Here is a 23,425-nt window from a genome sequence, read left to right as displayed (position 1 = left end):
TTTTTCTCTTTTAAAAAATTGGTTTACATGTTGGAATAAAAGAGTATTATAGAAATTTAAGGAATTGTTGTTATAAGCATCATCATGCTTTTGTTTTGTTTTGTTTTGTTTTTGAGACGAAGTCTTGCTCTGTCACCCAGGCTGGAGTGCAGTGGCGCAATCTTGGCTCACTACAACCTCCGCCTCCCAAGTTCAAGCAATTCTCATACCTCAGCCTCCCAAGGAGCTGGGACTACCGGTGCCCGCCACCACACCCAGCTAATTTTTGTATTTTTAGTAGAGACAGGGTTTCACCATGTTGGCCAGGCTGGTCTCCTGGCCTCAAGTGATCCACCCGCCTCGGCTTCCTAAAGTGCTGCAATTACAGACATGAGCCACAGCACCCGGCCCGTGTTTCCATACTACTTGGTTTATTTATTTATACCTTCCCTCATTCCCTGTCTTAATCTAAAAATGATGCCAGTTTAAGCCTCAAAAAAAGCATTTGTGTTGCTTATCTGAAAAAGAAAATGCCAGAAAAGTGAGAAATGTCTCCTCTATCCGGTGTAATAATGAATTTACATCAAAATATTCATACTAAGCAAAATATTGATTTATGGGTCAAATAGAGCTTAGAGATGTTATTGTTATGAGTCATTCAAATAAATTCAATGGCTCTTCTATTAAATATTTTAACTGAAAGAAAACTAATGCCACTTTAGATTTAAACATTTTAAATATATACAGTCATGTATCCCCAGTGATTGTTAATCTACATAGAATTATACAGGAAAATGATAACACAAACTGACGAGTGTAAGCAAAATGACAAATATGGCCACAAAAAAAAAGGCATGAATTACTTTCTTAATGTGAATAATAAGGAATACCACTGAAAATTGAAGATCAAAAGCAAAAATATGCCAGTAGCGTGACTTGATTTGGAAGAACAACTTTCCACTGTCCCTACTTTAATAATTGTAATGTAGCAGGACAAGCCACAGACAAAACCCTTCAGACACCAAGTTAAAGAAGGAAGCGGTTTAATTGGCCGGGAGCGTCAGCAAGACTCATGTGTCAAGAGTCGAGCTCCCCGAGTGAGCAATTCTTATCCCTTTTAAGGGCTCACAACTCTAAGGGGGTGCATGTGAGAGGGTCGTGATTGATTGAGCAAGCAGGGAGTATGTGACTGGGGGCTGCATGCACTGGTAATTAGATCAGAACAAAACAGGATAGGGATTTTCACCGTGCTTTTCTATACAATGTCTGTAATCTATAGATAACATAACCTAATTAATCTCTAGGTTATAATTATCTAATAATCTATAGATAACATAATTAGGTCAGGGGTCGATCTTTAACTACCAGGCCCAGGGCGTGGCATCAGGCTGTCTGCCTGTGGATTTCATTTCTGCCTTTTAGTTTTTACTTCTTTGGAGGCAGAAATCGGGCATAAGACGATATGAGGGGTGGTCTCCTCCCTTAGTAACATCAATGGTTTGTGAAAGGACATTCACTCTATGTTAGAGACCATAATTAGCTGGTATTCACTTGGGGGATATCCTTACCATTGAAATGTAGCATTGATATGTAGCAACTAGGTTAGCTATATAAAGCCTAACTGTGCTTACCACTAGATACTACTCCCAAGATGGAGGCTAATCACTCTGAACAGCTCTCAGCGGAAAGACAGTCAACACCTCCAGGTGACAGTTCATCATTACCCAGTCACGATGGCCTGGAGAAGGAAGATGGCCAGGATTCTTCAACCCCAGTCCAGCCATCAGAGAAAGAGGCAAGTGTGCACCCCGATATCTCTGAAGAGCTGAATCGACAGCTGGAAGACATCATTAACACTTATGGGTCTGCTGCCAGCACAGCAGGGAAAGAGGGCTCCGCCAGGGCCAGTGAGCAGCCTGAGAATGCAGAATCACCTGACAACGAGGATGGGGACTGTGAGGAAACAACTGAAGAGGCTGGAAGAGAACCCGTTGCTTCTGGAGAGCCATCCACTGTGAAAGAGCCCATCAGCAATAAAGAGCAAAAATTGGAAAAGAAAATCCTAAAAGGATTAGGCAAGTAGTTATGTTCAAACATGTGACTTTTCTGTATGGTATTCCTAAAAAAAGGGGCACTTCTTCCAACCTTCGCTAAAAGCCACATCTAATATTTGGATGACTGTAGTAGCCTTCTGTATTTTCCCTTGCTGTATTTGTCCCCAGCCCTTACCCCTCAATGGAGCTCAGATGAACTTTTCAGAGTGCTACCCATTGACCCTTAGTTCCATGGCCTCCTACTGCTCCAAAATCTTTAACATGTTCTCTAAGATCCTAATGATCTAACTCCAACCAGTCCCAGTTTTATCTCAGATTACTCTACCCTACAACATCACCTACCTGAACACTCTGTCTCTATTACCACTGCCACCACTACTGCCTAATAGCTAGTCATTCTGATCTTGTCTTTCAGGCCTTTGAACATGCTATGCTCCATCGCCCACAAGGCCTGTGTACATCCTAGTTTCTTTACCTAGAAATCTGTACCTATCTTCAAGTGCCCAATGAGTGTTTATTAATGCCTAGTCTTTGTAAGGCACTGTGCTAGGTGCACAAAGATAAATAAGTCATGGTCTTTTGGTCAAGGAGCTGTAAGTATAGAGAAACAGAAGACATGTAAATTAATTATATAGGAGAAGTGCAAAAACAGGAAAAGGAAAATTTTTTAGGAGAACATGGGAGATTGGTAACACCAACAATGGCTGTGAGAAAAGGGTGAGAATGTTAATTTTTTTAACTATGAGTGAAAGCATGTTACTGTACATAGGAAAGTCCCTCTGCTTGTTTTTCCTGGTGGAAACACTCACTACGAATACCCCCTCCTATGTGATACTTTCCCTGACATGCCCAGGTAGAGTTAGCATCACCTTCCTTAGTTTTCCATTAAATTTTCTGCAGCAATTGTTTGTTTATATACCCATCTCCCATGCTAGATGGAGAATCTATCAAGGGCAGAGACCACATCTTATTTGTTTCTGGAAGACTGTGTGGTAGAGTGAAAGATCATGAGCATTGGAGTCAGAACTGGGTTCAAACTCCAGTAACCAGATTATCTGTAAATCCAAGAATATCCCTATACTGGAGTAGAATATTTTTCTGCAGTGAGCAGGTATATACAAACCTACCCACAAAGACCAAGGGAGCTGAAGGCCAAAAACAGAGGCTGACAAATCCACTTTCTCAAAAGAAATATTTAATAGGGGCTTACAAACAGTAGTGCTGTCTTGGGCAGCAGTGAGACAGTGAATCCCTGCACCCACTCTCCAGTAAGTGTCCTTTACCTAGCAAGCTTTTAGGTAAAGTCATGTGCAGCTGGTCACATCTCAGAATTTCTTGCCAAAAGTCATGACCACTGGGAACGTTAGATAAGCATCTTTCTGAGGGATTGTCTATGTGACAGGCATTGTTTAAAGACCTTGCTGCAGAACAGCGGTCAACCTTTTTGGCACCAGGGAAGACAGTTTTTCCATGGACTGGGGAGGGATAGTTTCGGGATGATTCAAGTGCATTACATTTATTGTGCACTTTATTTCTATTATTATTACATTGTAATATATAATGAAATGATTATACAACTCACCGTAATGTAGAATCAGTGGGAGCCCTGAGCTTGTTTTCCTGCAACTAGACGGTCCCATCTGGGGGTGATAGGAGACAGTGACAGATCATCAGGCATTAGATTCTCACAGGGAGCATGCAACCTACATCCCTTGCATGTGCAGTTCACAATAGGGTTCGCGCTCCTATGAGAATCTAATGCCACCGCTGATCTGACAGGAGGTGGAGCTCAGGTGGTAATGTGAGTGATGGGGAGCAGCTGCAAATACAGATGAAGTTTTGCTCTGTCGCCTGCCACTCATCTCCTGCTGTGCAGCCCAGTTCCTAACAGGCCACGGACTGCTACCAGTCCGTGGCCTGGGGGTTGGACATATCTGCTGCAGAACACCTTGGTATGGAGGAGTCAAACGTTGGTCATCATGGCAGGTTTCCTTTAAGACGGCATCACTCTTGCCATGCAACAGGCTGTTTTCCTACAAATATAGCTATGATGCTAAAACCCATTGCTACAGTGCTTTCAAGAAGGGCTAAATGATACATTCAGATAGCATACTTGACACAACTAGTATAAAATTAAAAGAACCCAGGTAATAACTTTTAAGTATCTTCAAGTTCCAAAGTGCAGGGTTGGAATCACTCTAGTGTCTTGGAACATGGAAAAACATAATAAAATTGCTCTGTGTTACAGAGCAATTTTTTCTTCTCTGACCAAACATCTCAAATGTGTCCCTCTGCAAAGTTGGTCATTACTCAAGTTTCTGTAAGACAATATACAAAATCTCATTCCAGAGGTAAGCAACTTCAAGTGTTCCTAACCAGAAAAGTTATTTTTCAATCACCCTAAAACTTTTACATAGGAATTGGTGTGTGTGTGTGTGTGTGTGTGTGTGTGTGTGTGTGTGTGTGTGTGTTGAGGGGAAAGATATGAAGAAAGTAGGGATAAAGTTAAAATAACCAATTTGGGTTTCTACTTTCTTCCACGAGTTATTTCATAATCTGCATGAACCTTACAATTACCAAATAATCAGGATGATGTTTTTAAAAATTCCAACTCCCTAATTCTGCCGCTATTTACAAATTACCAAATTCCACCTGACTGTGTTTGACCAAAATCAATGCTTGTGGATTAGAGTATCTAGGTGTGTCCACTTTAATTGAGTGTGTGTGGGCTCATGACCTTTCTGTGCCTTCCCACTCACCATCATTAGCATATTATTGTAAACACTGTGCTATTTAACAGCTACATTATGCATGAAAACAACATTTTTAGGCTAACCGCAACTTGTAACCACCATTTTAAACTGTCAGTTGCTTGCAAGTAGCTTTGGCAGCCTTCTTAGCTACTTTTCAGTTAAGTGGTACTGTGCCATTGTCTAGACTAATGGTTTTCCAACTTAACTGTTTATTAGAATCAATTGCAAAATTTGTGAAAAATGCTGCTCCTGAGCCCCCACACACATATATTTGGAGTTTGTAGGCCTGGAGTGAACCTGATCTTGTCTCTCAGTTCTTTGAACATGCTATACTCTATCTCCCACAAGGCCTGTGCACATTCTAGTTTCTTTGCCTAGAAATTTCTACCTATCCTCAAATCCCCAATGAGTACTTATTTATTTATTTTTATTTATTTACTTTTTTTCTTTGAGACAGAGTCTCACTCTGTTGCCAGGCTGGAGTGCAGTGGCGCAATTTCGGCTCACTACAACCTCCGACTCCCTAGTTCAAGCGATTCTCCTGCCTCAGCCTCCCGAGTAGCTGGGATTACAGGCATGAGCCACCATGCCCAGCTAATTTTGGTATTTTTAGTAGAGACGGGATTTCACCAGGTTAGCCAGGATGGTCTTGATCTCCTGACCTCGTGATCCACCCGCCTCGGGCTCCTAAAGTACTGGGATTACAGGCGTGAGCCACCGTGCCTGGCCCACAATGAGTATTTATTAATGCCTAGTCTTTATGACGCACTGTGCTACGTGCACAAAGATAAATAAGTCATGGCTTTTAGTCAAGGATCTCTAGGTAGAGAGGAAAAAGAAGACACATAAGCTAATTGTCATATAGTATAAGTGCAAGACCAGGAACAGGAAAATTTTTAGGAGAGCATGGGAGATGTTCACCCTGGGTAATTTTGACACAAACAGATTGTGGAAGCAATGGTTCTGATTCTTCAGAAAGTGTTTTCTCCACTCTTTTGGAGAAAATATAAACATCTGGCTGTGGTCTCCTTTTATAACCTATTTGGACCTCTTAGAGAATTTTAATAAGTCATTCAACCCATATCTGAAGATATATTCTTAGATTTTGCTTATGTACTTGATCAAAGATGTCTTTAATCATTGCATTTATTAGATGCTATTTGCTTTACTGGTACATTTGAGATGCTAAAATGTTTTGACTCTCTACTGCAACATTTTCCAAAGTGTGTCTACTTTGGGATGCTTGAGATTTCACAAAGTTAAACAGTTTCTTTACTGCCAGAATTCTCTGACCTTTACTGTATACACAATGAAGATCTAAAATAGTGATGAGCATAGTTTCCATCATTTCTAAAACTTATTGACTGATTGGATCAACGAGAGACTTTTTTTTTTTTTGAGACGGAGTTTCACTCTTGTTGCCCAGGCTGGAGTGCAATGGTGCGATCTCAGCTCACAGCAACCTCCACCCTCCGGGTTCAAGCAATTCTCCTGCCTCAGCCTCCCAAGTAGCTGGGATTACAGGCATGTGCCACTACTCCCGGCTAATTTTGTATTTTTAATAGAGACAGGATTTCTCCATGTTGGTCAGGCTGGTCTCAAACTCCCGACCTCAGGTGATCTGCCTGCCTCGGCCTCCCAAAGTGCTGGGACTACAGGCATGAACCACCGTGCCTGGCCAAGAGCCTTTTTTTTTTTTTTTTTTTCCACAGAACACCTTGAATATTTGGGAAATGTCTCTACAACCTAAGCACCCAGGACTTATTTTTCCTTTTGAGGCTGCACATTCTCCTACAATAAACACAGTACTTACTGGAGCAGTTGGGGGAATATTTAAAAATCTCTCTTGTGGGTAAAGTCACTTTCCCCTTGGCATCTGAAATAAAAGAAGTGAAAACGGATTTCCCATTATGCAGCACCATGCCACGTTCACATCTGAAGTATCCCCTTTGTTCTCCTACTCGCATCCTCCAGGCTCAGAGGTATCTCTCATTTATCACTTCTTTGACATTATGTGGGCTGGGAGAAAAACAAAGCTCATTCACAGGGCTATTCTGAGCTCAGAATCCATCTAGTCAACCTACTAATTTTATAGACAGGGAAATTGAAGCCTAGGGAGTTTCAGAGTCCGCCAAAAAATGTTACTCATCTAGTTGATGTGATTGCGAGATTAGTCATAAAGCAAGGGATGGACCTTGTGTCACTGACATCGCAGGACCAAAGTGGTACAGAAGCAAGCATCATATTGGTTAAGGAGCATTTATTGCAGCTCAGTTAATGAATTTTGTCTTTCTAGTTACAAGTGAGCTTCAGTGGTACCTTCTGGGAGGCTCCTGACTAGGATATCAGTATTCTGAAATGTCTTCAGACATCCGTTTACATAGTCTTCCTTTATTTTTTGAGACGAAGTCTCACTCTGTCGCCCAGGCTGGAGTACAGTGGTGCAATCTCAGCTCACTGCAACCTCCACCTCCCAGGTTCAAGCGATTCTCCTGCCTCAGTCTCCCATGTAGCTAGGATTACAGCCACGTGCCACCATGCATGGCTAATTTTTATATTTTTAGTAGAGACGGGGTTTCACTATGTTGGCCAGACTCGTCTCAAACTCCTGACCTCAAGTGATCTGCCCACCTCACCCTCCCAAAGTGCTGGGATTGCAGACGTGAGCCACTGTGCCCGGCCCCTAGTCTTCCTTTGAACCATTCAGTCACTCTCCCAGATAGTCTGTTTCATAGGTTTTAGCTGGATTTCTAGTTTCTCTGAGAGAGTAATAACCTGCTGCTTTGATATTTTCTGAAGGAGATGGTATTTTCTGAAGGAGACTAAATTTTCTGAAGGAGATAAGAAGACCAGAGGAATTCAAGGGAAAGAGGAATAAGCAGAGACAAAGCTTGACAAGTAGATTCATAGAGAAGCTAGAACCTAGACCAGACCTTGATAGGGAGGAGAGTTTACAGAAGCAGATGGGAGAGAAAAGCCTTGAGGAAAATTATTAGTACTCTCTTCTGACCAAGGTAGGGAGTGGATGGATGAATATTTTACTGTTTTTTCTAATATTTTTATTTTTGTTATTGGTAATCGTGTATACACATCATCACCATTGACCTAATGAGAACTCCAGATCCACTCTTCTACTGAGCGAGAGGCCAAAGTTGCCCTACAAATACGACAAGGCCCCTGAAAGATAAGAGATAGAAAACGTCAGCCAAAGGGAACAACATCTGACAAGAAAACACAGGCTAGGTGGTATTTTTGAAACTGATAGAGGACTTAAAACCAAATGAAACAAGCAAATGAAAGCCCTGACAATGAGTGGTGACAGTGAGGAGTAAAAGAACCTTTGTAAATTTAAAAAGTGGACCGTAATAGTCTAAGATAACAAATATGCCATCCAAACAATGTTGCTTTTGTTTTGTTATCTAAATCAAGCTAAAAATGGTGAAAGCTATTTTAGTTGTGAAATGACCAAATCTTAAAGATTGAACTCAGAATCCATTTAGTCGAGCCACTAATTTTATAGACAGGGAAATTAAAGCCAGAGAGTTTGAGAGTCCACAAAAAAAAAAAAAATCACTCAACTAGTTGGTGGCAGAGTCAGTTCTGGAACCCAGGTCTCCTATCCTTAGTCCAGTGTGAATTTAATAATACTTTCCTTCCTATCCCCTGCATACATGAATTTTACTTCCCTTAAAAGATATCTATAGATGCTCAGGAATTATTTATCTCATGCTTATTTTTAGAAATCATATCATAGTAAAAGAAAAACAAAACTAACAGTGAAATATAAATCTAGGTCTAACATTTGAAAGAGGGACATTCACAGTCTTTTCTGGCTTTAAGTTTCTGCCACAATTCATGGAAATCAGGAAGGTGGTTAGAAAGGTACACAAGTACGTATTCATAATCAAATTTAACCCCAAAGTTCTAAAAAAAAAAATTTGGAAGAGAAAAGGCATACTTTTGTTTTTGAGAGATGGAGTCTCGCTCTGTCCCCCAGGCTGGAGTGGAATGGCCAATCTCAGCTCACTGCAACCTCTGCCGCTCAGGTTCAAGCAAGTCTCCTGCCTCAGTTTCCCAAGTAGCTGGGACTACAGACGTGGGCCACCACGCCCAGCTAATTTTTAGAATTTTTAGTAGAGACAGGGTTTTACTATATATTGGCCAGGCTGGTTCTCCTGACCTCTGGTGATCTGCCCACCTTGACCTCCCAAAGTGCTAGGATAACAGGTGTGAGCCACCGCGCCCGGCCAGAAAAGGCATAGTTTTGAACACATTAAGTCTGCATAAGTTGTCACCAAACTTAGTATAAACAATCATTACTATGCTAAAAGTTTCAGAAAAATCCTGGTCCACATTTCTGCAGCTGGCTTAGTTGCCTTTAATTTCAGGTTTTTTGTTTCTTTCTTTTTTTCTTTTTTCTTTTTTTTAGACAGTCTTGCTCTGTTGCCAGGCTGGAGTGCAGTGGCACAGTCTCAGCTCACTGTAGCTTCTGCCTCCCTGGTTCAAGCAATTCTCCTGCCTCAGCCTCTCGAGTAGCTGGGATTATAGGCACATGCCACAACACCAGCTAATTTTTGTATTTTTAGTAGAGGCAGGGTTTCACCATGTTGGCCAGGATGGTCTCGATCTCCTGACCTCGTGATCTGCCCGCCTTGGCCTCCCAAAGTGCTGGAATTACAAGCATGAGCCACCGCGCCCGGTCAGTTTTTTTGTTTCTTTGATGTAAAAATAATTTCTCCATCTTCCAATAAAACTGTGCCAGTGACCACAGCCTTATGCGACAGTGCTGTGTCTGCTGCACCGGTGGTTCCACTTTCATGTAGTCTTCCTACCATGCTGAGCATTTCGCAGTGTGGTGGCTACATGCTCACATGCCTTCCTAGCTTTCATGAGGAAGAAATGAAGCTTGCTTTGGAAGGACACATTAGGGAGAAGGCAGGTGATTCCTTCCTGATAAAGCGTCCCTGAATAAAGTCGGTTTTTCCTCTTGTGTTTGACACTGTCACCAAATGACCCCATTTCCATGGAGATGTAATGATAGCCTTTTGTAGATGATGAGCAAGTCTCTGTCTACTCCCCTCCTCCATGATTACTTCATACAGCACCCTAGTCCAACAACACCAATGGAAGTTTAAAAACTGAGGTCAGTGATGTTGTAATTTATGAATTCTGCACATGCCCATCTCCAGTTTCCTGGATTTTTTTTTTTAAATTAATCTCCAGTTTTAGTGCTTTTCCTGTGAGACTTACAAATAGAAATTCTGTTTTCCTGGATTTTTTGTTGAAGGGAGGAATAATTTTTGAAGGCATATTGATGCACCTTTTTTTTTTTTTTTTTTTTTGAGACAGAGTCTCACTCTGTCACCCAGGCTAGAGGTGCAGTGGCATGATCTCGGCTCACTGCAAGCTCCGCTTCCCAGGTTCATGCCATTCTCCTGTCTCAGCCTCCCGAGTAGCTGGGACTACAGGCGCCCGCCACCACGCCTGGCTAATTTTTTGTATTTTTAGTAGAGACAGGGTTTCACCGTGTTAGCCAGGAAGGTCTCGATCTCCTGACCTCGTGATCCACCCACCTTGGCCTCCCAAAGTGCTGGGATTACAGGCGTGAGCCACCACTCCCGGCCGATGCACCCGGATGTTAACCTTCTATACAAAACAACAGACTAGAGCAGAAATAGACCTCAGTGTGTGTGAAGATTAAAAAACAAAACAAAACCAAAAAGAAACCTCTTCTCACAGTTACAGAAAATAAAACCAAAAGGGAGAAGATACTTAATGTGGGAAGAAACAAGAACCTTTGAACTCACTCATTTCTATCCCTCCCAAACAAGACATGTAATGGTTTTACATGTCAGTACACACACTGAGAGGTATCCCAGGATACATAAAACATCACAGGTGAGAGTAAGACCTGTTTTTCCTCTAGTTGGTCACAAAAAAATTGTTTTCATGACAGTGTTTATTTGATTCACATGATACGAGTTTGAGCTATAGTTGGCTTTGATTTTTTTATTTGTTTGTTTGTTTTTTGCAGTGGAGTGCAGTGGTGCAATCTCAACTCACTGCAATCTCCACCTCCTGGGTTCAAGCGATTCCCCTGCCTCAGCCTCCCGAGCAGCTGGGACTACAGGCGTGTATCACCATGCCTAGCTAAGTTTTTGTATTTTAGTAGAGATGGGGTTTCACCATGTTGGCCAGGATGGTCTTGATCTCCTGACCTCGTGATCCGCCCGCCTCAGCCTCCCAAAGTGTTGGGATTACAGGCGTGAGCCACCACGCCTGGCCAGCTTTGTTTTATTCTATTATTATCATCATTTACTGAGCACTTGCCATGGGCCAAACACTGTGTTGCATCCTGGGCCAAGAATGATCAACAGTACAGTCTCTTGACTTTAATAGATGACACTCTAACTTGGGACTGTAGTCTTCATGTGGGCACCTTCCCTGGACTGAAGACAAGGGTGAAGGGATGGCCTGACCAATGCAAATCCATCCCTATCACTAGAGGGATAACCCAAAGCACATGCCTGGCAGGGGCGAGGCGTCAGTGATTATTAGCTGCAAATGCCACAAGCCATAATTGGAGAGCTGGGAGGGACCCTACTCACACTCACCTTCCCCTGTTTTAGGCTAATCTGAACTGACTCACTAGGCAAAGATAGACAAAACTAACTGTTGGGAATGAGGTCATTTTAAAAAAAAGTTTCCTTCTATTTCTCTAGGTTTCTCTAGCATCAGAATTCCACATGAGAGTGGAGTGACTTAGAACAAGTAGGCTAGCCTTGGATTCAAGCCTTCACTCTGCCAGCACTAATCATGTAACTTTGGACTTTTCTGGGCCTTAAATACTAAAATCCATAAAATTAACCTGTTAGTCTGGATGCTCCTTGAAATTCCTTCTAGACCCAAAATTCCTTGGTTCCATGTAAAGTTGCCAGGTTTAGCAAAGGAAAATACAGGATGTCTAGAAAAATTAGAATTTCAGGTAAACAACGAGTCATTTTTTAGTACAAATATGCCCCATGTCCTATATTTCATCTGGCAATCTTAATTTCATGACATATATGCCACTCCAAGATGAAAGCAAGTACTCTAGACAAGGGGAAATGTCTGTTCTTGGGGAAAAGATTGTCAAAGTTGTTAATTTTCTTAAGCAGATTTATATCAGGAAGTGTGGGCTTTGTTGTGTGGCTTGACCACCCTACTCTGATTAAACAGAGTGGTTTTCACAGATAGGTAGGGAAGGGAAAAATGCCCCACCTTTTTATAATTATTTAACAGGGTTAATTTTTTTTTTTTTTAGTGTAGCATAAACTCCAACTGGAAACAAAATGAAACTGCCAACGGATATTAAGGCCCTAGGTGGGGGAAAGGAAGGCCACAGAAGGCTGCGTCCATTATCACAGAGACACAAAAAGGCTTGTGGAAAGGCTCTCCATGTCTTCGCTTGGTTTTCTTTCTATAATGAGTTTATTCTATTTGGTAGGAAATAGGATCAGAGTTATTCCCACTCCAACGCCAGGGAATGGGTTTATGTACAAAAAGAGAAACTTGGTTCCCCCTGAAAGAGGGAAAAGAAGTACCAAAAGAACAAAAAACACAGGAAAAAATGGGCAGGCTACTTCATCAAGCTTCTCTGCTTTTGGCTGGAATCCTAGCAACTCCGTGTTCCTGTTTCATACTAGTCGGAAATTTTGATTGGCTGTTTTGCTTCCTTTTTGCTAATTCAAGTGGGAAAACGGGTGACGTATTCTTTCAGAAAGTATTTTTGATGTATTAAATCTTCTGATTCTGAAGAATACAGGGAGGAGAAATAAGAACGTATTCTTGTGATGAAAACTGGGAGACTTCTGTTATAGCAAACATTTATTGAGAGTCTGCCATGAACCTCACACCGTACCACACATTCACAAACTTCCCAACTAACGTTCACTCTGTAAGGTAGGTGTCATCATTTCTATAGGAAAGAAAATTACATCTGATAAGATGAATGGCTTAGCCAAGGTTGGGAATAATTAGCAAGTGGTCAATCTGAGACTCCAGCCCTTATCACCTGACTGTAAATTCAACACTTATTTTTTTCATGTCTTTTTTTTTAAGGCAAAGAAGCCAACCTACTAATGCAAAATCTGAACAAGTTGCAAACACCTGAAGAAAAGTTTGATTTTTTATTCAAGAAGTATGCTGAACTGGTAAGATCTTGGATTAGCTTCTTTTCTCAGAACGATTAGTGAGCCCAGTGCCTCTAGCTTCAAGGAGCAACAAACACCTGCCAATCCGAGAATGAATTGTAAACAGCAACATCTGAGGTCTGTGCGCTAACCCTGCAGATTATGAGACCCGCAGCTAAAGTGTGGCATTCTCTCTAGTAAAGCTAGGCAGTGGCCTTCTCCTTTATTTCTGCTTCTTAAAAAATTCTTTTGAAGGAATGCCCATCAGAATCTCTATCTGTTCCATTTGGTTATCTAAATCAGGGAATGAAAATAACCTGTATCACCCAATCCCAGTGACATAGGTACCTCTCCCTGAGATGCATTGTGACCAGAATCACTAGGTTAATTCTCACATGTTAGCACCTCACTAGCTCCTTTTGATTGTGTTGGTGTCATGTTGAGAAAAAGGTAAAATAAATCTTACCATACATTAAAAGTTCATACTAATAGTAGTGAAGTTAGATGGAGCAAACAATTGAACTTATTTTTATAGAAGTTACTGAGAATAATCTTTCTTTTGTACATATATGCATTTTTAGGTATATTGACATAGTTTGGGAAACTTTATTAAAGTCATTCAGTTGCCTGAGATTTTAATATTGGACTTGGCATTTATATATGTGCATCAACTCTGTTGGATACCGGAATACTATAGGAGTGGATGAGCTGTTCTAGCAACTTTCAGCATGTACTATATGGGACATATTTAAGTTATTTATAAACAAGGAAATCTATTTTATGTCATTGTTGTTTAGAAGAATTGCATGAAATCATGTAGTTGCAAATAAAAAGTAGTTTGAGGCAAAACAAAAATTCTTTCACTTACTTCTTTTGGAGAAACAGTGACAGGAGAATGCAACTTTAGAGACTACATCTAGCAAAAAATCCCTCCAGGCAGTAAGTTGAACTGCCCCCAACAGTAGATTTACCATTGCAGCTAAGGAAGCTTAAACCTGAGGACATCTCACTTGCATGGGCCCCCTTGAGGCCCGGGGCCTAATTCTCTTTAATTTTTTATTTTGAAGAGGGCCTCCAAAACTGAATAAGCTTCAGGCCCACAAACTCTTCATCCCTGTTGATGGAGTACACTTTACTAAGTGACTTGTTTTCTTTGTTTTTCACTCTGAATCTAGTCCTGTAATCTTTCTCTCCTTCTACCTAATGTGTCCTGTTATGCTGAACTACTATGCAGTAGATCCAGAAAAATTCTGAAACTCTACATGACTGGCTGTTTGCTTACCCCTGCCAACAGTATTTTTAAATTCTTTTTTAGACACACAAACTACATCATGAAGATATATAATGCTGAATACACAAAATAAACAAAAATATCTCTAATCCCTCATGTAAAATACAAACTTTGTTTTATGCATATTCTTTTCGTGTTCTACTGTGTATGCAGGTTTTTATTATAATTACAGTCATAAGGTATATATAAGTTGATATCTGGTTTTCTTACATGACAGGCCTTTTTCCATATAATATATAGTCTTCACAAATATATTTTGTAAAAGTTGTGTCATATTGCATTAAGCGGCTGTATCTACTGATTCAATAATTTGAATATATTTAAATTCCTCTCACTGTTTTGCTTTACCAAATATTTCTTCATTGAACACTATCACGTATTAGCTTTGTTCTTTTTCCTTTTTTCTGATTTTAAGAAAAATTTCCAGAAATAGGATTACTAAATTAAACAAGATGAGTGCTTTCTGGTTTTTAAACTTTATGGCCATATTGCTTTCCAAAAGAGCAGTAGAAACTCACAAAGCAAGTATCAGTGTATCAATTTTCTTGCAACTTGTATTGCACTGGCTATTAACAATTTCAATACTATAAAATAAGTTAGGTGTCAAAAATAATATTTTCTCCCCAAATCTGGCCCCCACTCTCACGTTTCCAGGTGATTGTCACCTATCCATCCTTGCTCTTTTTAGTATTTTCCGAGTCATTTTTCGTTTACCCCTTCAATTTACCAACTCATACCAAGGCCATTCATGTTTAGTTTCCAGCGCCATGTTCTATGCTTGAGGGGACTGGGCGGCATTCTAGGCTAATACAAGAAGTGATGTATGGTGTTACATTCCCACAACAGTACACTGGGGAAGCATCACTTTTCCAGACTTAACCGATATTTTCTCCATGAGCCAGGGTTGTTCATCCTGGTCTCAGGGAACTCCCTGTGTCTACTCATCCTCCTAGCAAAGCAGTCACCCCCAATAAACAGGAGATTGCTTTTCCAGAGACCATATTCAATTCAAGCCTTACTTGCTATACTTTGGCATTTGTATCATCTCATGTAATAAACTTTCAAACCTGAGAGATCATCCTAGAAAAAATGAATAGGAGAAAATTGACCCAAAAAACTTATTACATTTCCTTTTCAGAAAAGAAAAATTATGAGGAATTTCAATTTTTTACGTGGAGACTAAAGCCTATTTCCTTGCTCACTGATTTGGATATTAATATAGAAAACGACTGAAATATAAGTGTTCACATAGAATAAATCAGCAAATTCAAAGCTGTGAATCAAACTGCCACTCTAGCTCACTCATCCTTGCAGAGTCTAAATCCTGTAATATTATCTGACATTGTATTCATTAATAAATAAAGATAAGCTCATTAATAAGTAAGGACATTTCATGACTAAATTAGGAAATGGCCTGGGAGAAATATTTTTCGCATTTAATTTCCTCAATTCTTATGTAGTTAAGACAACATCAGTAATAGGATTTTAATTTAGTACTTAGCATTCATTTTACTTTTTAACTTAGTAAAAAAAGAGAAAGAAAACGAGAAATTACGGACAGAAATTCTATACGCCTATTACAATTGTACAGAAGAACTATGCTTAAGTTAAATCACAAAGCCAGCATTTGACTGAAGCTAGGCAGTAAGAACCTAGAGGGCAGGGAACGTGCATTTTTCATTGTCTTCAATGCCAAGAATCACTTGAATATTGGCTGAATTCTTTTGTTAATAATTTAAAATTTTTTAAATATAAAGGAAAGTTCTGAAGTATTATCTGGCTTAATATTAGAAACAAGATAAGCCAAGCACAGTGGCCCGTGCCTGTAATCCCAGCACTCTGGGAGGCCAAGGCAGGCGGATTCCTTGAGCTCAGGAGTTCAAGACCAGCCTGGACAATATGGCAAGAACCCATCTCTACAAAAAAATTAGCTGGGCATGGTGGCACACAACTGTTGTCCCAGCTACTCAGAAGGCTGAGGCAGGAGGCTGGCTGGAGCCAGGCATTTGAGGCTTCAGTGAACTATGAATGATTGTGCCACTGCACTCCAGCCTGGGTGACTGAGCAAGATGCTGTCTCTAAAAAATTAAAATTAAAAATAAAAATAAAACATTAAATGGATAATGAGCAAGCACAAATCATTTCTCTTTTCAATTTATGAAACACCTGTAGGGTGTCTTCCTCCTGACACTCAGATAAAGCCACATAGTGCAGAGTTCCCTAAACAGGGACAGTTTTGTTCACCAGGTGGCAATAGACATGTCTGTCTGGAGATATTTTGGGGTCTCGCAATTGGGCAGTGCTACTGGCATATAGCAGGTAGGGGCCAGGGATGGTGTTGAGCAACTTACAAGGCATAGGACAGCCCCAACAACAAAAAATTATCTGGCCCAATATGTTACTTGTGCTGGGATTCAGAAGCCCTGACATATGGTTTAATCTTCAGAAGGTAAAGTCTAAACCAGAATGGCAATAATAATCACAATATATAAATTTATTTTATTTTATTTTATTTTTTTGAGATGGAGTCTTGCTCTTGTCGCCCAGGCTGGAGTGCAATGGCACGATCTCAACTCACTGCAACTTCCGCCTCCCAGGCTCAAGCGATTCTCCTGCCTCAGCCTCCCGAGTAGCTGGGATTACAGGCGCCCGCCCCTAGGCCCGGCTAATTTTTGTATTTTTAGTAGAAATGAGGTTTCACCATGTTGGCCAGGCTGGTCTTGACTTCCTAACTTCAGGTGATCCGCCCGCCTGGGCCTCCCAAAGTGCTAGGATTACAGGCATGAGCCACCGTGCCCGGCCTACAATATATAAATTTCAAGAAAGGACAATAGTCATTTAAAATCCAAATATATGTACAAGAAATTTCATGCCGATCTAATAACTATGGTGCAAAATGAAAGGCTCACATCTATACTATGAGCAGCTTAGCATGAGAATATTTAATAACAGATTATTTATTTTCCAAGGAGGATATCTATTTCAATCAATATTTTTAGTAATATGGGTCTTGTTTTTACAATGCTAATTTCCACTAGTAGCTAGAAATTGCACATAAGTATGAAGATAGAATATCATATATACATATCCTTAGCTTTATCTGGCAAGGGTTTAAAATGCTTATTTTAGGGTGGCAGGAGGGAGAGAGGAAAGAAATAAAATGTGAACTGAAGAAAGTGTGACAGGTATTCATCTTGCTCAGAAAGAACAACTGCTTTTTTATTTATTATTATTGTTTTTTGAGATGGAGTCTTGCTCTGTCGCCCAGGCTGGAGTGCAGTGGCACAATATTGACTCACTGCAACCTCCATCTCCCTGGTTCAAGCAATTCTCCTGCCTCAGCCTTCCAAGTAGCTGGGATTATAGGTGTGCGCCCCCATGCTCGGCTAATTTTTGTATTTTTAGTAGAGATGGGGTTTCGCCATGTTGGCCAGGATGGTCTTGATCTCCTGAACTCATGATCCGCCCGCCTCAGCATCCCAAAGTGCTGGGATTACAGGCATGAGCCGCCACACCCGGCCCCAATGGCTTTTTAAAAATGGGGAAACTGAGGCATGTGTCAGGGCTCATGTGGCATCTGTATCCATTTGCATTAGGCTCTGTGAGGCACCAGAACACCTGAGGTCCAGAAGAACCAGGGCTTTTCCTTTCCGTTCACCAACAAAGTCGTTATCAGGACTAGTACTTACCTGACTTCAGCACCATCTGGACCCTAAAGGAACTGAGGCCAGTGTAGGAAATGGCACTAGACAAAGGGCTGCTGCCTGAATGTGGCCCCAGCGATGGTCAGTCTGAGATCGACACTCCTAGAGTCCACTGATCTCTCTCTGGAGGCTTCTGAGGTTGATCCCCATACTCCCCACACCAGGTCTAGAACTCCATAATAATGTTGCCAGATGTAACAAATAAAAATACAAAGTTTAAGTTTCAGATAAACACCAAATAACTTTTTGGCAAAAATATGTCTCATGCAATTTTTGGAATATATTAATACTTATGCTAAATATTATTTCTTATTTATTTGAAATTTAAGTTTAACTGGGTGTCCTGCATTTTACTGACAACCCTACCCTAGAACTTCAGCATCCAAGATGGAAAGTACAGTGGTAAGTTGGTTTCATGTTCCAAGGCAGTCCTGATACAGTACTTTAGTCGTGGCTGCTGGAGGAACGTGAGAAGAGTTCATCTGGGCTCAGCAGAAACCAGCAGAATGATTTATTTGTTATAAGCATAGAGCGGGTGCGGGTGGGGAGCAGCAAGGCATGTTACAGATATTTGCTATTCATGCTGTTGAATCATGCAGTAGCTATTTCTGATGCTTTGGTGAAAACCCGTCAATGCTTAGGTAGTGGAAGGGTACTTTCTCTTCTCCTTTCCCACACACAAACAATCCACACTCATAGCTCAAAATTATAAAGAAGAGGACTTCATCTTCTGTTCACCAGGAGGCTGCATTTCTCTTTCCTATTTTTAAAAATAGTGCTAGAAGCTTGTTTCAAGGAAGAATTAGGAAAACTAAATGCAACCCAAGCAGACAGACTGTTGGTCATTGCCTCAATGCAAGGCATCGTCATGAACTCTGGCGGTTTACAGATTCTGAGACATGCCTTTCTATTTTGTCTGGCTATTCAATATTGATTAGATAGACTCAGGAAAAGTATTTCTAGACCATCCAAAAGTAGATCAAAGTAAAAAGAGACTAATAATAATGAAAAACCTATCAACGCTGTGCTCTAAAAACTATATACCTTCAAGTACTACGAAGGTGACATTTGTGAATTTCATTTACTTCCAGAGGAAGAGATAATAGCAAAAAATGTTTCCAAACAACCACAGAGTAATCTTTAGGCTTGCTTTTTTTCTATCCACTCCAAGAAGATCCCTGCCATATTCTTTCATGTTTGTATCTCCATGTGTACAGCTGGATGAACATCGTACTGAGCAAAAGAAGTTAAAGCTCCTCCAAAAGAAACAGGTACAAATTCAAAAAGAAAAGGACCAGTTACAAGGTGAACACAGCAGAGCTATCCTCGCCCGAAGCAAATTGGAGAGTCTGTGCCGGGAGCTGCAGAGACACAACAAGACTCTGAAGGTATGTCCCCATGGCTCAGAATAACATACTTTCTTCAATGGGGCACAGAGACAGGCCTCTGCTACTCATGGAAAGAGTGTGAATGTTAGAATCAGAGAGGCTTGGCTTCAAATACTGCCTCTGCCCCTTGCTTGCTTGTGACCTTAAATAATTTTACCTCCTTGAGCTACTTTCTTCATCCGTAAAATGGAGATTAGACCAGCTTCACTGTGTGGCTGGGAAAAATTTAGATGAAGTTGAATATGTAAGGTACCCACACAGTACCTGACACGGTGCAGGCCCTTAATAAAATGCATACCATTCCCCTTACCTTTCTATTATGTTGAGTTTGTTTATAAGATGGGCCTTAGTTCTTTTTAAAAAATACATTTGTAAAGACTCAGCATTTTTGATGTTATAATGAATTCTGCATGACATGAGATAAATAGACACACACCAAATTGACACAATGAAGTGAGATTGAGAACCAAAATGTCAATAGTCATCTGAAAAAAAGGAAGCTATTGGAGAAAGCACTGAAGCTCTTCAGGTTTAATTATTCAATCTAAAAATAATAGACTGATCACTTCATTTGGTCTGCATGGGTTTCATTAATTACAGCGTAAGCCCTAGCAGTGTGGTTAATTTGATTACACAGAGACACTAGCTCCATTCAATATAGCAAGATGCAGAGCTCTCCAAGATGATACTGTGTGCATCCCCGATCCCTTTCCAGTGGAAGATCCTAAAGCTTTTGACAAATAATAATTAATTAGACACCAGTGTTCCTGTGAGGTAGTTATTATTATAAGCATTTAAAAGGAGATACTTCAAGAAACAGAGTACATGAAAATCATTGTTGAATTCGTACAATTTAGTTAGGAAGAAAAATAGAAGAGAATCATGGTTCCTCATCTTCCAAATTGTTTTTTGATATTTGGGAAATGGAGAACCAGTGTGATGAAGTCAAAGTCTCAAATGGCAAGTTTTAGGAGATGGGCTACTGGCATCTTGTCAACAATGGTACTGAAGACAGACACCTGGGCTGAATGGGGGCCTGAGGATGGAAGCATCGTCCTCAACTCAAGATTTGGATTCAAAGGATGCATAAATCTCTTGTGTGCCTACATAAATCCACTGTCTCTCAGTAATGTTACACAGTAAGGAGATAAAAATTAAATCAGATAGGGTGGGATCATTTATCAACAAAGAGATATAAAGAGTAGAATGATATAGCATGGTCTTCTTGGGTAGTATTGAAAGACAGAATGTTCAGCTGGTCACAGTGGGTCACATCTGTAATCCTAGCATTTTGGAAGGCCAAGGCAAGAGGATCACTTGAGCTTGGGAATTCGAGACCAGCCTGGGCAACATTTATGATAGCGAGACGTTGTCTCCACCAAAAATCAAGAAAATTAGCTGAGTGTGGCACGATCCTGCAGTGCCAGCTACTTGGGAGGCTGAAGCAGGAGGATCATTTGAGCCCAGAAGTTAGAGCCTGCAGTAAGTTATGACTGCACCACTACACTCCAACCTGAGTGACAGAGCAATGTCTTAGAAAAAAGAGAGAGAGAGATCTTATTAATACCATCCAACTGGCTAGAGACCCTCCTCCACCAAAAAAACAAAGACAGAATGATCAAAGTAGCAGGAGACCCTGTAAGTGTGCCCATATGCCCTCAGTAATGGCTTCTCATTATGAACAATGACATTAAGTATCATTATTATGCCAGAAGTTATGCTAAGTGCTTTACACACATTATTTCATTTAATCTTCATGATAACCCAGTGAAGGTTAATATCTCCACTTTATTGATGAAGAAACTGACACTCAGCAATCCAAATCAGTTGTCCAAGATCAAGCATATTTTAAATGTCAAAATCAGAATTCAAATTCAAAATATTTTCAAATTTTCTAATTTTTTCTTTGACCCAGGGATTATTTAGAAGTGCTATTTAATTTTTATAGCCTATCATACATGGTCTATCTTTATACCATATGTACTTCGAAACAATGTTTTTCAGATGTTGGGTGTAGTGTTCTATAAGTAACAATTAGCTTTAAATCATTTATGTCTTCTTTGAATTTTTTTATCTATCAATTGCTGAGAAATGAGAGTTAAAAATCTCCTCATATAATTGTGGGATTGTCCGCTTATTTTAATTATGTCAATTTCTGCTTTATGTACTTTGAAGCATTAATATTAGGTATATATACATTTATGATTATTATGTCCTCTTGATGAATTGGTGATTTTACCTTTATGAAATGTCCCTTAGTAGTCTTTTTTTTTTTTTTTTTTTTTGTGTGTGTGTGAGATGGAGTCTCACTCTGTCGCCCAGGCCGGAGTGTGGTGGTGCAATCTCGGCTCACTGCAACCTCCGCCTCCCGGGTTCAAGCAATTCTCTGCCTTAGCCTCCCGAGTAGCTGGAATTACAGGCACCCGCCACCATGCCTGGCTAGTTTTTGTATTTTCAGTAGAGATGGGGTTTCACCATCTTGTCCAGGCTGGCCTTGAACTCCTGACCTTGTGATCTGCCTGCCTTGGCCTCCCAAAGTGTTGGGATTACAGGTGTGAGCCACCACGCCTGACCAGTAATAATCTTTGTCTGGATGTCTACCTTATCTGATACCAATTTAGCCACTCTAGTTTTCTTACTCTTACTGTTTGCCTGGTGTATCTCTTTTCATCCATTCACTTTCAGCCTGGGTCTTTATATTTAAAGCGCATCCTTCCAAAACAGCATATAGCTGGCTCTTACTTCTTTTCATTCCTACAGTATCTGCCCTTTAATTGCAGTACTAATCCGTTAACATATAATGTACTTATTGATGTGGTTTGATATATGTCTACCATTTTATTATTTGTTTATGACTTGTCACCTCTACTTTATCTTGTTCTTTTCCTGCCTTCCTTTGGATATTTGAATATTTAAAAATTACATTTTATCTCTTGTATTTTTAAATTATGACACTACACATTATCTTTAGTAGTTGCTCTGTGATTACAATATACATTCTTAATTTTTCATAGTCTTCCTGGAGTTAATGTTGAATTACTTCACATAACATGTAGTAACACTGCAACTAAATAGATCAATTTACTCCCTCGGCCTTTAAGCTATCATCATATGTATTATATTTATATACTTTTGTAAAGCCAATGAGACATTGTTATAATTTTTACTTTAAACAATAATATGTATTTCTTCTTAAATTAAAGGCAAAACTATATCCCTTTTATCTACCCAGATGTTTACCATTCCTGATACTTCTTATTCATTCTGTAGCTTCACATTTCTGTCTGATGTCATTTCCCTCAGCCTAAAGTACTTCTTTTAGTATTTTTTATAGTACAAATCTGCTGGTAATCAATTCTCTTAGTTGTCTTTTATCTTTAAAACATCTTTATTTTTTTAAAAAAAATTGAAGGCTAAATTCATTGGATATAGAATTCTGCATTGAGAGAACCTATTAGTGGGTTTTTTCCTTTTAGCCTTAAATAAATGTGCCACTATACTGGCTTTTAAAATTTCTCATGAAAATCAACAATCATTTGAATTATTGTTCCCCCGTATGTGGTATGTCCTTTTTCTCTGCCCTTTTCAAGGTCTTTGTATTGATCTTTGGTTTTCAGAACTTTTACTGCTTTATGGCCAGGAGTGGTTTTTTTCATATGTATCCTACTTGGTATTTGCTAAGCTTTTTTGTATCTGTAATTATATGTCTTTTACCAAATTTGAATTTTTTTCAGCCCTTATTTCTTCAAATAGTTTTTCTGCTCCACTTCCTCTCCATCTTCTTTCCTTCTAAGATTCTAACTCTATGTGTGTTAGACCTTTTGATATTGTCCCACAGGTCGAGTCAATCTTCACATTCTTCACCAATACTTTTTCTCTTTTATTTTTAGATTATCTTATTTTGATTGGTCTATCTTCACATTCAGTGATTCTCTTCTCTCTCATTTTCATTCTGCTCTAAACCCATCCAGTGATGTTTACATTTCAGATTTTGCAATTTTTAATTTCAGAATTTCCATTTCATTCTTTTTATACACATAATCTCTCACCTGAGATTTTCTACCTTTTCATTCATTGAGATAATA

General features: G+C 39.9%; 1 protein-coding gene across 1 annotated transcript in view; it reads left to right on the top strand.

Annotated features, from left to right (window-relative positions):
- TXLNB (taxilin beta) overlaps positions 1–23,425 on the top strand; it is an 83,057-nt gene that overhangs the window by 33,483 nt on the left and 26,149 nt on the right. The window contains exons 3-5 of the mRNA XM_058430757.1: positions 1,617–2,054; positions 12,887–12,978; positions 19,170–19,340. Coding sequence (XP_058286740.1) covers positions 1,617–2,054; positions 12,887–12,978; positions 19,170–19,340 — 701 coding nt within the window. The remainder of the gene's footprint in view (positions 1–1,616; positions 2,055–12,886; positions 12,979–19,169; positions 19,341–23,425) is intronic.

This window comes from Hylobates moloch, unplaced genomic scaffold (assembly GCF_009828535.3).
Source record: "Hylobates moloch isolate HMO894 unplaced genomic scaffold, HMol_V3 SCAFFOLD_2, whole genome shotgun sequence".
NCBI classification, from domain to species: Eukaryota; Metazoa; Chordata; class Mammalia; order Primates; family Hylobatidae; genus Hylobates; species Hylobates moloch.
The sequence above is the reverse complement of the archived record's forward strand: the minus strand, read 5'-3'. Positions and strand labels throughout refer to the sequence as shown.